The sequence below is a fragment of the Cydia amplana genome, chromosome 2, assembly GCF_948474715.1.
Source record: "Cydia amplana chromosome 2, ilCydAmpl1.1, whole genome shotgun sequence".
NCBI lineage: Eukaryota > Metazoa > Arthropoda > Insecta > Lepidoptera > Tortricidae > Cydia > Cydia amplana.
In genome coordinates, this window is record NC_086070.1 from 9,019,040 (window position 1) to 9,031,350 (window position 12,311).

The following is a 12,311-nucleotide window of genomic DNA, read 5'->3' on the forward strand; positions in this document are numbered from 1 at the left end:
ACATTTTGGTTTAGAATGGGGTATAAAGCCAGGAAATTAGGGAAACAAAAGATATGGCACGAAGCGCGAAAATTGAGACGGAAGATCCCATGCGCAGGTTTTTAACTTTTATCTCAATTACATACTCTAAAAATATACGTGTGTCAAAAGATTTAATGCAATTATGCTTAATTTTTTTTTAATCCAATTAACTATGATATGCAGATGGAACTGCTCAGTACATATAAATTAAAATTAGGTAAACATGTTTTGGTGATTTTTTTATCGAGACAACTTTAACCTTTGGAGTCCTTGCAAATAAGTACCTATAGTCTACTTTTCGTGTACATTTCTTCAGGGCATTTACCCTTAATTTTATAAAAATGTAAGAATTCAAAACAAAAGCCAGTTTTGCGTTGGACCCCTCTTTAGTTATCTTATACCAGTTATACCTACAAGGCATTGATAGCCTGCATTTAGCAATTATTTTTATTTGCCCCAATAAACACGGTTTTACCTTTTTAGAGCATGTTATCAAACAGTTCCACGGTCATAAGTACTTCGATGTGTTGTGAAATAATTACAATAGATTTAAATAAAAACACATTATCCCAGTATCAACGATATTTAAAACAGCGCTAAAGCAATCGATAACATGTCGCGATTGTATTGCTGATGTTGCTGCGTAACTTTCATTATTATTTCTTACAATAAACTTTAAAATAGTCTTACATATACGAGTTCAAATAACTTAAAACGTAGGCAGGCCTTAGTCATTCAATCGGTTCTTAATTGACGTTAACAAATGCGCAGACATTAGTATCCCATAGAACATATAGCAAGCAGCAAACTACAATAAAATATATACCTCATGTCAGTTCATCAAGAATCAAATTCTAATGGACGTTGTTATTGTTACATTTGTATATAGAAGGATATATCGCAGTACTTACATATAGTTAATTATTACGTATTTAAAGGCGAGTATGGTTCATGTACCTAGATGGATTCAAGGCTATCCACCTGCCTCATAAGGATCCTCCATATTTTGATGCAGATCTGTTCCAGGTAGGTACTAAAGCTATTATATCGAAGCCGTAAAGTCACACTATTTTTGACTAAAGTTTTTTAATGCATTTGTTTGTCCGAACAAGGTTATGTTATGAACAAGATAATATTTACAAGATTGTTCATTTAAAGCTGTTGTATTTAAAATTAGTAAAATAATTTAGTAGTATTTTAGATCAAGAGTAATCTTAATTTAGTGTGTATGTACATAATACATTAATTACCTCTCTTAGGTCATGTATACCGCAAATCTATATAATATCGATAAGATGTCAGTATTTGCTTAACTAATTTGGCTATTGTATAAAACAAAGAGTGACAACACTAACAGTAGGTAAATGTATATATACACTTTTCTCTCTCTCTCATTTTGACAACCTGTTACAGCACTTACAACCTAGGATATTATGTTATCAAGGATTGACACCGCCCGTTTCCCACTAATGCAACGCTGCGCTGCAGTAAAAATGCTACATCAGCTACATGTTGATACAGTCGCAGTTAGGATAATATATAACCTTAAGTCTAAAACTGATACGATACAATGTTGCTATGCTTATTTAATTGGGAGGTACAATGTGGAATATCTACGTAGTGATGGTTGGTTCTAGATAAAATGTTTAAACATCGTTTAGTAAATAGCAATACCCAGTTAAGTGGGTATATTAGTGAACAATCAGTCGGTACATGTTATCATCTTTCTTTTATCATGACTAACCCTACCTGATAAGATAGAAGACAGTTGATAATATCAAAACTGTAAACTGCAGATCTCACTTCACTTTTATAACGTACTGAAAACCTCTGGGAACGCACGAAAAACCGATCCGTAGCAACGAATGACTCAAACGAACTAACTCGTTAAGGATATGTATTTAGCAAGAGTTTGAAACTACTTATGTCAGAGCTAAACTAAACCTTAATGCATTTTAGTTAGATTCTAGATTAAATTGCATGTCCACGCCTGAAACGAAGTCATTCAAACTTGTTCCACTGAAACGCAAACAGATAGCATTAATTAACGTTGCCGAATACTTGTTAATTTGAAATACATAGTTTCAATTACACAATATATATAGGGAAGTAAGTCAGGTTGTGTGTTAATTCACGTGCCGATGAACATAATTTTGTACTTTATACCTACACTTGTCAGAAATACACGGTTTGCATTTTGGACAGAAGAAGAAGACCTAACAGTCGTGCGTGCATAGAATAGTGTACTTGACAACAAATTATTATATTAGTCAACAAAACCCAAAAATATTAATCAGTTTACATTGCATTGTAATTAACTATCATTACTATAGAAACAACACGCACATTATCAATTCCTAATAAAGTTATCTAGAGCATAGAGAAATATAGTAAGACAAGAGTGCTCACTCCATACATCAGTTCAGACTATTAATTTCAGTGTCTACATCTAGCATCGAGTAGCGGAACTATCAGTACTGCTACTTGACAATAGATGTAGCACCGACCGGAAAGTCTTATCTCAACAGCATAAGACTTTCCGGTCGGTGCTACATCTATTGTCAAGTAGCAGTACTGATAGTTCCGCTACTCGATGCTAGATGCTAATAGTCTTTTTGGTACTAAAACTGATGTATGGAGTGAGCACTCTATGTATTTTTTTCTCTATGTCTAGAGCTAGAAACGAATTTAACTATTATCTTTGAAGGTTAGCTCGTTTAATGCACAAGCAAACATTACGCAGTTAGAATAGAAGTGTTAAAACTAATGATAATAATTACACGCGTAACAAACTTGTAGCTTGTTGCTACCGCGTAGTGCAGCGCGCGGCCCGAACGATTCTCTACTGTGTTATTTTAGAGCTGGCTCTAGCTGCGACCATGAACATCATCGCAGAGGTGTAGCACTTAGGTATTCATGTAACCACTAGCGCCGGACAATGCCGTTCATTGACTGCGTTGCCTAATTCGAGCTAGCCATTAGTTTTTAAACAAAAGCGTAACTAATTAATTTTTCGCGTCATATGTTACACTTTCAAGAGAAACTTGAGTTATAAAGACATTGCCGTATTCGAACTTCAAGATAGTCACAAGAGACGTACTAGATCTATTCTAGATACGTTATAGTTTCGATTTCAACTAGTTCTCTCTTGCAGCGCAATTCGGGCAACCAATGTCACTTTTACGATAGATCGTGTTAGATGTGAATTAGATCTCTAAGTAATATCTTGTGGAAATCGTTCAAGAGTATCTCCAGAATCGCGGAATGTCAAAATAGACAGGTTAGATCTTAAACATATCGTTATCGTATCTTGGCGATGTCTAAAAGATATCTAATAGATGTATTTACAAAATCGGAATCGGGCCCAAAATATTAGAATGTATTAAGTTTACATTATGACCACGATAATGGTAACCATGTTGCGAATTACTTACAATATCAAAAGCTGTCAAAAAGCAGTGAGAATTACGTCTCTTGAAAGAGATGAAGATTATTTGAGTTTACAAAAAACGGCACTGAAAATTTATAATTTCCATCGTAGGTAGATCATCCATAAAATAATTGAATTGATTATATGTCGTCAATCTATTCTTGTCGATGTGATATAACATAAATTATAAACCTACCTAGACACATATTGTTGACCTACATTCTTATTAAGGAAGTGCACTGTACGACGGCACACGACGGCCTCCACGTCAAATGCTAATATTTATAGCAATTATCATTTGGTTATCATTATGATATGGTACCCGTGGTGTTAATCACGTAGGACATTCGAGTTTCATATTAACCTCTAGCCGCCCATACGTCAAACCTTGCCAAGCAAAATGAAATTTTATTTTGTTAACACAAAGTTCAAATTAGAATGGAACAGGAAACCTTTTTATAGGTCTTTGGGCGGCTAGAGGTTAGTACAAACTTTTGCTAAGATTCCAATTGTAGGTTTGTTTGAAAGAGCTTAGAAAAATGTAGAGACAAAAATGGTCCCGTCAAGATTATTGAAAATAAAGGATTTCATATGCCATGAATTTAAAAGGTCGCAAATTTATTAGAATCACGTCGTAGGTAGATATAACATTCGTAGGTAGAGTCTATCTACGCTAAGGTTACATCAACTTGGCAGTGACAAAGCATACAGTCATATATGTACTACAGGTAGTGACACAGCATATTAGAACAGCCATCCTTTATAGCACTTGGCATAAAAACCTAGCTTTGACTCTTACATTTTACGACTACATGTCATGTCCTTTCTCTGACTAATGCATCTTATATAGAATTTAGCTGAATGATCAAGAACTAGAGGTATAATCGAACGTAAGTGAAACCAATTGACCGACTGTTACGCGGCCACTTGCATGGATATCAGCTGTTTCGCATCCCGACGCCTGTGAAACAGGCCATTGTAATCCCGACCTCTACACCTCACACTATATCCGCGACCGCCGCGTCCGCTGCAGAACAAGGGCCTCTATACTCATCTCACCGATAGTTGCAAGTGATTTTAGATAATTGCCGGCTAAGTAGGTGCAGCGAATTCAATCGATCGATCAAATGCCGCCATGTATCACGAATCGCCTGCAATTATCGGTGAGGTGAGAAGAGGCCCCTACGCAACGCCTTGTCTCTCATACAATTTGAAAACAGACTGGATGTTATCAGTTCACATGTAAAAGCGGCGCGATACTGGAAACCCGCGCGTGTGGTTATGATGTTTATGTGTGCCTGTTAATACTATAAATAATGTTATTAAAACGTTAAGTGTAATCTAATTTACATGTGTAAATAAATTGACTGCGGGACATGACGACCAACGGTGTCGATATCCATGAGTTGGAAAAGTTAAAGTAAGTAAGTAAGATTATTACTTTTTGGTGCTTTTTAGTTAAAATACTCGTATTATAAATTAATGTACTTAGTTAGTAATAATGTGAAATATGGGCCTAAATCTGCTTAAAAAGCATTGCCTTAAGCGGCTCCCGTATACGAAGGTATCTATTTTGCTTCCTAATAAAATTATTGTTTTCCGGTATCGAAATTGGAAAAATGGAACACCGAGTGTGGTTACTTTGTAACCGTCACCCTGTTTTCCGTCCATTATGGTCCGTCAGGCACTGAGCGTTTTTATTTACTCGTCAAAATTGTGCAGCAATACCTATAATATATAATATACACGATACACGTAGCCTTTTGACATTTATTTTCTTAGTATTTATTTTTACTCGATTTCAGTTCAAGTGGCGGCTGTCTCTCAGAAGCTCAAAAAAAGGAAGAATGCAAAGAACCAGAGCAACAAAAATGGAAAATAATTATGGAACCGGCCCTTATAGGCGCTATGGTAGCCATAAACCTTTCGCAGACCTCACTGCAGATCCTGTACCTGCGCACGGCCTGCATGGTTGACCTGAAGATCGCTCCAGAAATATGCGACAAAGGCGTTGGAGAGGAGTTCAGAAGCGCTGAGGTAATCAAATAATACCGGTATTGTCATCTCGTATCGTGTGATAATGTGTAGATAGTGTTGCATATCGTGGCGTATAGATTATCGAATATGTTTATATGTAGAAATTGAATAAAGTGCTGTTTGTCTATGGACTTTGGATTATTGGACCGGTATCACAAGGAAGTGATACCAAAAAGATAACTTTTTAAAGGATGTCGCAATACAATATGGCTTTTATAATGGCAGCATATTTATTGAAGAATGATTTTCGTGAATTTCATATTTTTTGTACCCATGGTTCAAAAGTTAGAGGGAAACGGGGCAGGTTTTCTTTTCTTCAGAGCGATTATTTCCGAAAATATTCACTTCATAATGTTTGTTGAAAACTGCTTTTCGTTTTGAAAGACCTATCCAAAGATATCCCACACTGTAGGGTTAAAGCGAAAAAAAAATTACATCCCCACTTTACGTGTACGGAGGTAACGAAAAAAAATTTATTGTACGACTTTCTCGGCTTTATTGATTTATATACCCATGCCAAATTGCACAGCCGTCTAACACTAACGATCACGGAGGAAAGCCTCGGACAGACGGACATGGCGAAACTATTCCTAATTGACTACGGAACCCTAAAAATAAAAACCACGAAAGTAATAAGATGAGTCCCTCTAAAGTGTCATTCAATAGAACTTGCTAACTATGTAAACGATGTAAACAAAAGTTACTAGTAAATTGACATTTAGTGTAAATTTTAGTATGGCGGTTTGTTTACATAGTTAGCAAGTTCTATTGAATGACATTTGAATGGAATGTTTTTTTATAAAAAAAAAGAAATTTTCTTTATTTTAACATTATAGAAAATGCGTTTTGCTTAATAAGTGTTAAGTTAATGAATACCTAATAATATATTTATATAACTCAAATAAATTTAAGTATTTTAGTGTTAAGTTGTTAACTGTTTACCTACCTGTTTCTGTATTTCAGGCAGCAAGTCAGACGGTCGTTTCACAAGTCAACGTCAGTCGAAGTTTTGTAGGAGCACTAATTTCCACCATCATATTACTATTCGTCGGGCCGTGGAGTGACTGCAGTGGCAGAAGAAAACCAATTATTATTCTACCTTTAGTGGGCATGTGCGTGATGACAACGTGCATCATTCTTCTGAGTAGCTTCCCGGGCTTCAACGCGACGCAAACTCTGTACGCAGTGCAGATACCGATGTCTCTCGGAGGAAATTTTGGTCTCATGCTGGCGGGCGCTTTCAGCCACATCGGAGATGTAAGGAACATTTTTACTTGAACAGTTTTTCCGTTTGTGATCAAACAATTTTCGAGATAGTTGTTTAAACATATCTTCTGAAAATATTGCTGATTTGACTTATGTCTTACTGACACCTTCGCTGAAGCATCGGGTCATTATTGGGTAGATTATGGGTAGATTAGAGTTAAATAGAAATAATTGCCAGAGCGAAAAACTTTAATTAGAAAAAAACACGTATATTTTATTTTAACCATAAGTAATCATATTCCATAATAAAATATATGAGTGTTTAGCCAAAGCACAGATTTAAATTCTCTCATAAAGGTACAACTACGAGTAGGTACATTAGGCCAGCCGGTAATAAAAACCGGTCAAGTGCGTGTCGTACCATGCATAGTGGAGGGGTTCATTCCTACAAACGGTACAAAAAAAGAAAGGACGGTACAAAAAAAGAATTTACGTCTATTTCATAAGAAGAGCAGTAAATACTGTAAATAGCTCAAGCCTGCGTTTATGCCGTTATTTATCATTTGATTAGGGGCTTTCTTATTAATCGCCAAGTAGATAGCCTATCTACCTAAATATTACCAATTGTTTTCGACTCCCTCTCATTTAATTTCTCTTCATATTTCAGGTGTGCCACGCAACAGGCCGGGACGTCACCCGCACCATGGGCACACACCGCGCGGCCATCCAAATAGCACACGTCATGGGCGCCGTGAGCGGGCCGCTGCTCTACCGTCAACTAGGATTCCACGGTGTGTTTCCTATTGCATTATTCCTGCAGGTACTTACTATGATTATTTAGAGTAGTAGTAATCAAGGTCAGTCAGGGCAATTGCAAATATTGGTCAAATGTAACTACGTACTTTTGAAACGGTAGGCAAGTAGCACACTTAATTACGTCGCAAAAATGCATCCTGTATTTCTAAAGTAGTTAAATTGTTGCATTTGTCCCATAGTTGCAATTGATTTAACTGAACATACAAAGTGTCTTTTTTTCTTATTGCCTATCTTCAGCAAACACTGAAGTGAAATAAATAGTTGGCCCACATTCAAAAATACACTAATTGTTTGAATAGTTGGTATAACTATCTAAACAGAATTATTTATAGGTATCTGCGCTCTTTTGATTTACCAAGACACCGCTAAGTTTAAGATTGCAAATTACGCGGATATACTTACTTAATTGCAACATTTTAATTTCAGTTTTCGTCTCTGATATTCGTGATAGTGTACGTGAAGGACGTGAACGTGAACCCGGCCAATAAGGTCTCCGTGGTGAACTGGCGGCTTCCATTCCTGGCCATTAAGTGCCTAGTGCGGGCGCGGCAGGACCACAGGAGGACCATCATATTCCTCATGCTGCTGGTGGGCCTGTCGGACAAGCTGCTGTTGTCTAGTAAGTTTGTGAGAGTGAACACGGCAATTTCATATCCAGATCAGATTTATAAAACAACAGCGCTGCATCTATACTTTATGTTATAAATTTTGAACCTTAACTTATTTTCTATAAAATTTTCATTTTATATTTCAGCCGAAGTAATGCTGGCCTTCATGTACTACAGGAAAAAGTTCAACTGGGATGATATAACATTTGGATTATTCCTCGCCTACCGGAATATTGTCAGTTTCCTGGGTAAAAATCGTTATTTTTAACATACTTAGAGGTCTTTTATAAAAAAATTCTCCATATTCACTTGTTTTGTATTAGAAAATTATAGACATTTCGGTGTGCATGTACCTACCCATCGTTGGTAATCAATTTTTGAATTGTTATTTAATAAGGTATGTAAGTATTAACAAAAAAGTAGGTAATCGATGGGTTCCAGCACAAATAAAATTGCGCGTTTTTAGAAGCCTTTCATATTTTTGCTTTTGTGCAAAAATTGTTACATATTTAAAAGGTGGTTTTTAGACCTAGTCGTCATTTTTTTCCTATCGAGCGAAAGTCAAGAAATCAGGTTTCAAATCGATGAAGGTCCTAGAGAAAGGCCTCAAGATATTTTTTGGCAACCGTATTGGGTATGATCTAAAAAAGCGCTACGACAGACTGAATTAAAACCATATATCTAATAAATTAAATAACTACAGTAGAACCATATTATTTATGATCACGACACGTATACGATTTCCCGCGTAATACCCCAATTTAAACTGGTCCCTACAACTTTACGCAAGTTATCCGCTTAAGATGCGTTTCTGACCTTGTCCCTTTAGAAAGTTCAGAATCTTCTTAATTGATGGTTTTATTGTAGATATTATTATGTACTGCAGGAACGATGTTGATCCTGACCCTGCTGAAGCGGCGGCTGCGGCTGTCAGACGAGGCGGTGGGCGTGCTGAGCTGCCTGTCCTACCTGCTGGCCACCTCCGGCCTCATCGCAGCTAGACACACATATGTAGTTTTCTTACGTAAGTATACGATCATTATTTATTTATTTATTTAAACTTTATTGCACAGTAAAAAATGTACAAAAGGCGAACTTAATGCCTGAAGGCATTCTCTACCAGTTAACCCTCGGGCCAAACAGAGAGCAAGCAGTAATAGGTGCAAGAAAAATTTAAAGTACGAACAGTTTAATATTAAACATAATTTTTATGTTGTACAACATACTATTTCAAATATACATATTATTATTGCTATAATATACTTACTTATACATACATAATATACTAATATACATACATATATATATATACATATATACATACATATATATATACAAATATTATATAAATAAATATATACCTGCTTTAAGATTTTTATGAGACTTAGCTAAGAGACTTTTCTAAAAGATGTCTGCGCAACTTGATTTTAAACAGAGTTTTGGTCTGACTTTGCCTCATTGTTCGTGATGGCCCCTATAAAACATTCGTTAATTGGTTCAGCCACCAAGTGACAAATTTCCTTCCTGTTAAGGATGACTAGACCGGGCCGGGTCCGGGCCGAGGCGTCATTGTCTGTGACGGCTGATCGGTGATGTCGGCACGGCACGAAGCACCGAAAGCTCCGGTCCGGTCTAGCATGAGTCATCTTTATGGGAACAGCGAAGTAGAAAGTCAAAACATATATTAGGGAGGACATCTTACACAAATGGGGGATATAAAATTCATTATACCTTTTTCAACATATGTACGTAAATTAAGTACTTGGTACACAAAATTAATAATAAGTTCACGTCTCACATACTTATAGTCATGACGTTTGGATAATTAATATGTCACAACTATTACGTACTCAGGTACTAATTATATACTTATATTTTGGTTTCAGTTGCTTTGGTGGGCATCATAAGTCAGGGCTCACAAGTTGTACAAAGGCCGATTTTGAATAAGCAAATTTTACCAACCGAACAAGGTGTGTATATAAATTAAATAAGTACCTATACCTACCGTTAAGTTTAAATTCTTACATTCGGTTATGAATAAATTTTGTCTTTATTCCGCTTTGGAAGGAACAAGGAACACGATTGCATTGGCACACGATTTTTGCTGCAAATGTTTACTTACGTAAGGCGTAGAGCTCTCGTAGCATAGTCACCGATGAATATATGATATGAATGAATGGATGATTAAGAAGCAAGACAATTGGTAAACAGATTAGGCTAAGCCATGAGATTAGTCGCGGGACGGTGGAATATTATTTGCGGAATTTTTGGATAGAATTTTATTTCAACTGGTTGTCTATTGGGTTACTATGGATTGTCAACTGAAACAAGTATAAGTCAATCTAAAACAGGGCAAGTTTTGACAGACAGCCACATCCATCTCCTATAACTCTATGCTAACTTATAGACAGTTAGGTATATTCTCTGTGTTTCAATTAAATTAACAATGACTATTAATTTCCAGGTAAAATCTACAGTGTTCTCGGAGCTCTCGAATCGGCAACCCTTATCGTATCTTCTCCCCTCTACAACTACCTGTATAGCAGAACTGTCAAGACCATGGCCGATGCGTGGCTGTTGCCATGCCTTGCTTTAGCTACTATACAACTATTGTCATTCGTTGTTACTAGGAAACTAATACAAAAGAGTAATTATCATGAACCGCATGCACTGCCTGAGAAGCTTGTAGTCGCTCCACAAGTTCTCTTAGAAGATAATTGTGAACTTGTAAAAAAAAAATGAAAATGTTACATTAAAACCAAAGAATCAAATCGGCTTTGCCGAAAAGGTAACCTGATATTGTAAAATCGAATAAATGTTAGCTTAACATGTGCAATATTTTTACTTACGACAAACCCAAATAGTATAATGAGTTATTCACGATCACAGCGATTAGGTTCCTGTCTCTTCTGTGGACATATTCAAAGCCTAAGAGTAGGTAAAAAATCTAATTTTTCTGATTGAAGCGTTATTCGCATAAAGGAGCTATAGTACCTTCTACTCCTTTTCTATTAAACAGTGTGACATTAGTTATTTATTTTTCACCACACCAGCTGGTAAAGGCGCGGCCTGGATCTCGATTGTTCAAAAACTGGTGAGAAAGTTGCATTTTATCCAAATGTGGGACAAAGTAATCAAGTAATACATTTTCCTGTTATGTATATTACCTACATAACAGGAAAATGTAACATCAGCTGTTTATTTGGGGACTGGCTTAGGTGTGATAAGAAAGATAGTTGTATCTAAATTCATTAGTTAACTAATACTTACTTAATACACTGTGTTTTGGTTTTTAGTGCTGATAATTATTTAACCGTAATGACAAATCTATGTTTTCGACCACAGATGACCGAAGCCCTCACATAGTACATTGGGATTATTAACATAAAAGAAGTCCTACTCTCTTCCTTTAGAATTCCTATAAAAAATTCTGTTATTTTCACCAGATCTCTAGCGGCACTGGATTTTCACGCTGCGATTTTCAAATAAAAAGACGGATTTCGCTCAAATTAAATGGGTGCTAGTGACAGATTAGACGTGCGGTCTGCAGCTGCAGTTGCAATAAATGCAATAATATAGCAAAGTTGCATTTTATTCACATGTGAGGCAAAGTAATCAAATGCAAATGTTGAGTTGTTTTCTTATGTTTGCTGGTAGAATTGACTTTAAGTGATGATTTTGAATGATTTTAATAACATTCATTTGCATTTGATTTGGTTGGTTTTGTTTCATCAATCAATCAATCAATCATTTATTTATTGCACCATGGTTACAACAAGAGATGTTACAACATTTATACAAGTGAGTACCTCATGGACCCTAAAAGGGTATGACAAACATTTCCTTAAACTAAGATTTATAATATTTACATATGTCATGCAATAAAGCACAAAAAGTAGCATCGTATTAAATTATATAAATAGAACTAATAAATTACATATTAAAGCTATCTGCGAAGAAATCATTAATAGAATAATACACTTTTCTCGCAAGGAACCATTTCAATCTTTTTGCGTATGTTGTATCCCTTTCCTCTGCCTTTATAAAGTCTGGAATATGATTGTAGCATTTAGCTGCTGCATAAAGAGGGCTTTTCCTATATATTTGTAATTTAGGCTCATATCTTACAGTTATTATTTTCTTCGGGTTGATGTGGTGAAAAATGTAGTGTTTCACTCGGGGACAAATTTTGT

The 12,311-nt window shown here is 35.9% G+C and overlaps 2 protein-coding genes across 4 annotated transcripts in view; one reads left to right on the top strand and one right to left on the bottom strand.

Annotated features, from left to right (window-relative positions):
- The window catches only part of LOC134657813 (uncharacterized), a 95,458-nt gene extending 92,625 nt beyond the window's left edge, over positions 1-2,833 (bottom strand). The window contains exon 1 of one of the 2 annotated variants that reach the window (XM_063513417.1): positions 2,815-2,833. The gene's annotated coding sequence lies outside the window, so the exon portion shown is untranslated. Of the gene's footprint in view, positions 1-1,770; positions 1,789-2,814 lie in introns of those variants that run through there. The other variant, XM_063513425.1, reaches the window with a different exon arrangement.
- Positions 2,834-4,504: 1,671 nt separating this feature from the next.
- On the top strand, positions 4,505-10,947 carry LOC134657345 (proton-coupled folate transporter-like). 2 transcript variants are annotated; one of them, XM_063512912.1, is made up of 9 exons: positions 4,505-4,871; positions 5,257-5,488; positions 6,452-6,745; positions 7,362-7,514; positions 7,937-8,129; positions 8,265-8,366; positions 9,005-9,142; positions 10,005-10,088; positions 10,583-10,947. In XM_063512912.1, the coding sequence occupies exons 1-9, from the start codon at positions 4,828-4,830 to the stop codon at positions 10,858-10,860; spliced, it is 1,518 nt and encodes a 505-aa protein (XP_063368982.1). In that variant the 5' UTR covers positions 4,505-4,827; the 3' UTR covers positions 10,861-10,947. The 2 variants fall into 2 exon arrangements, with proteins under 2 accessions (XP_063368982.1, XP_063368984.1); XM_063512914.1 differs by lacking the exon at positions 10,005-10,088.
- Positions 10,948-12,311: the final 1,364 nt, after the last annotated feature.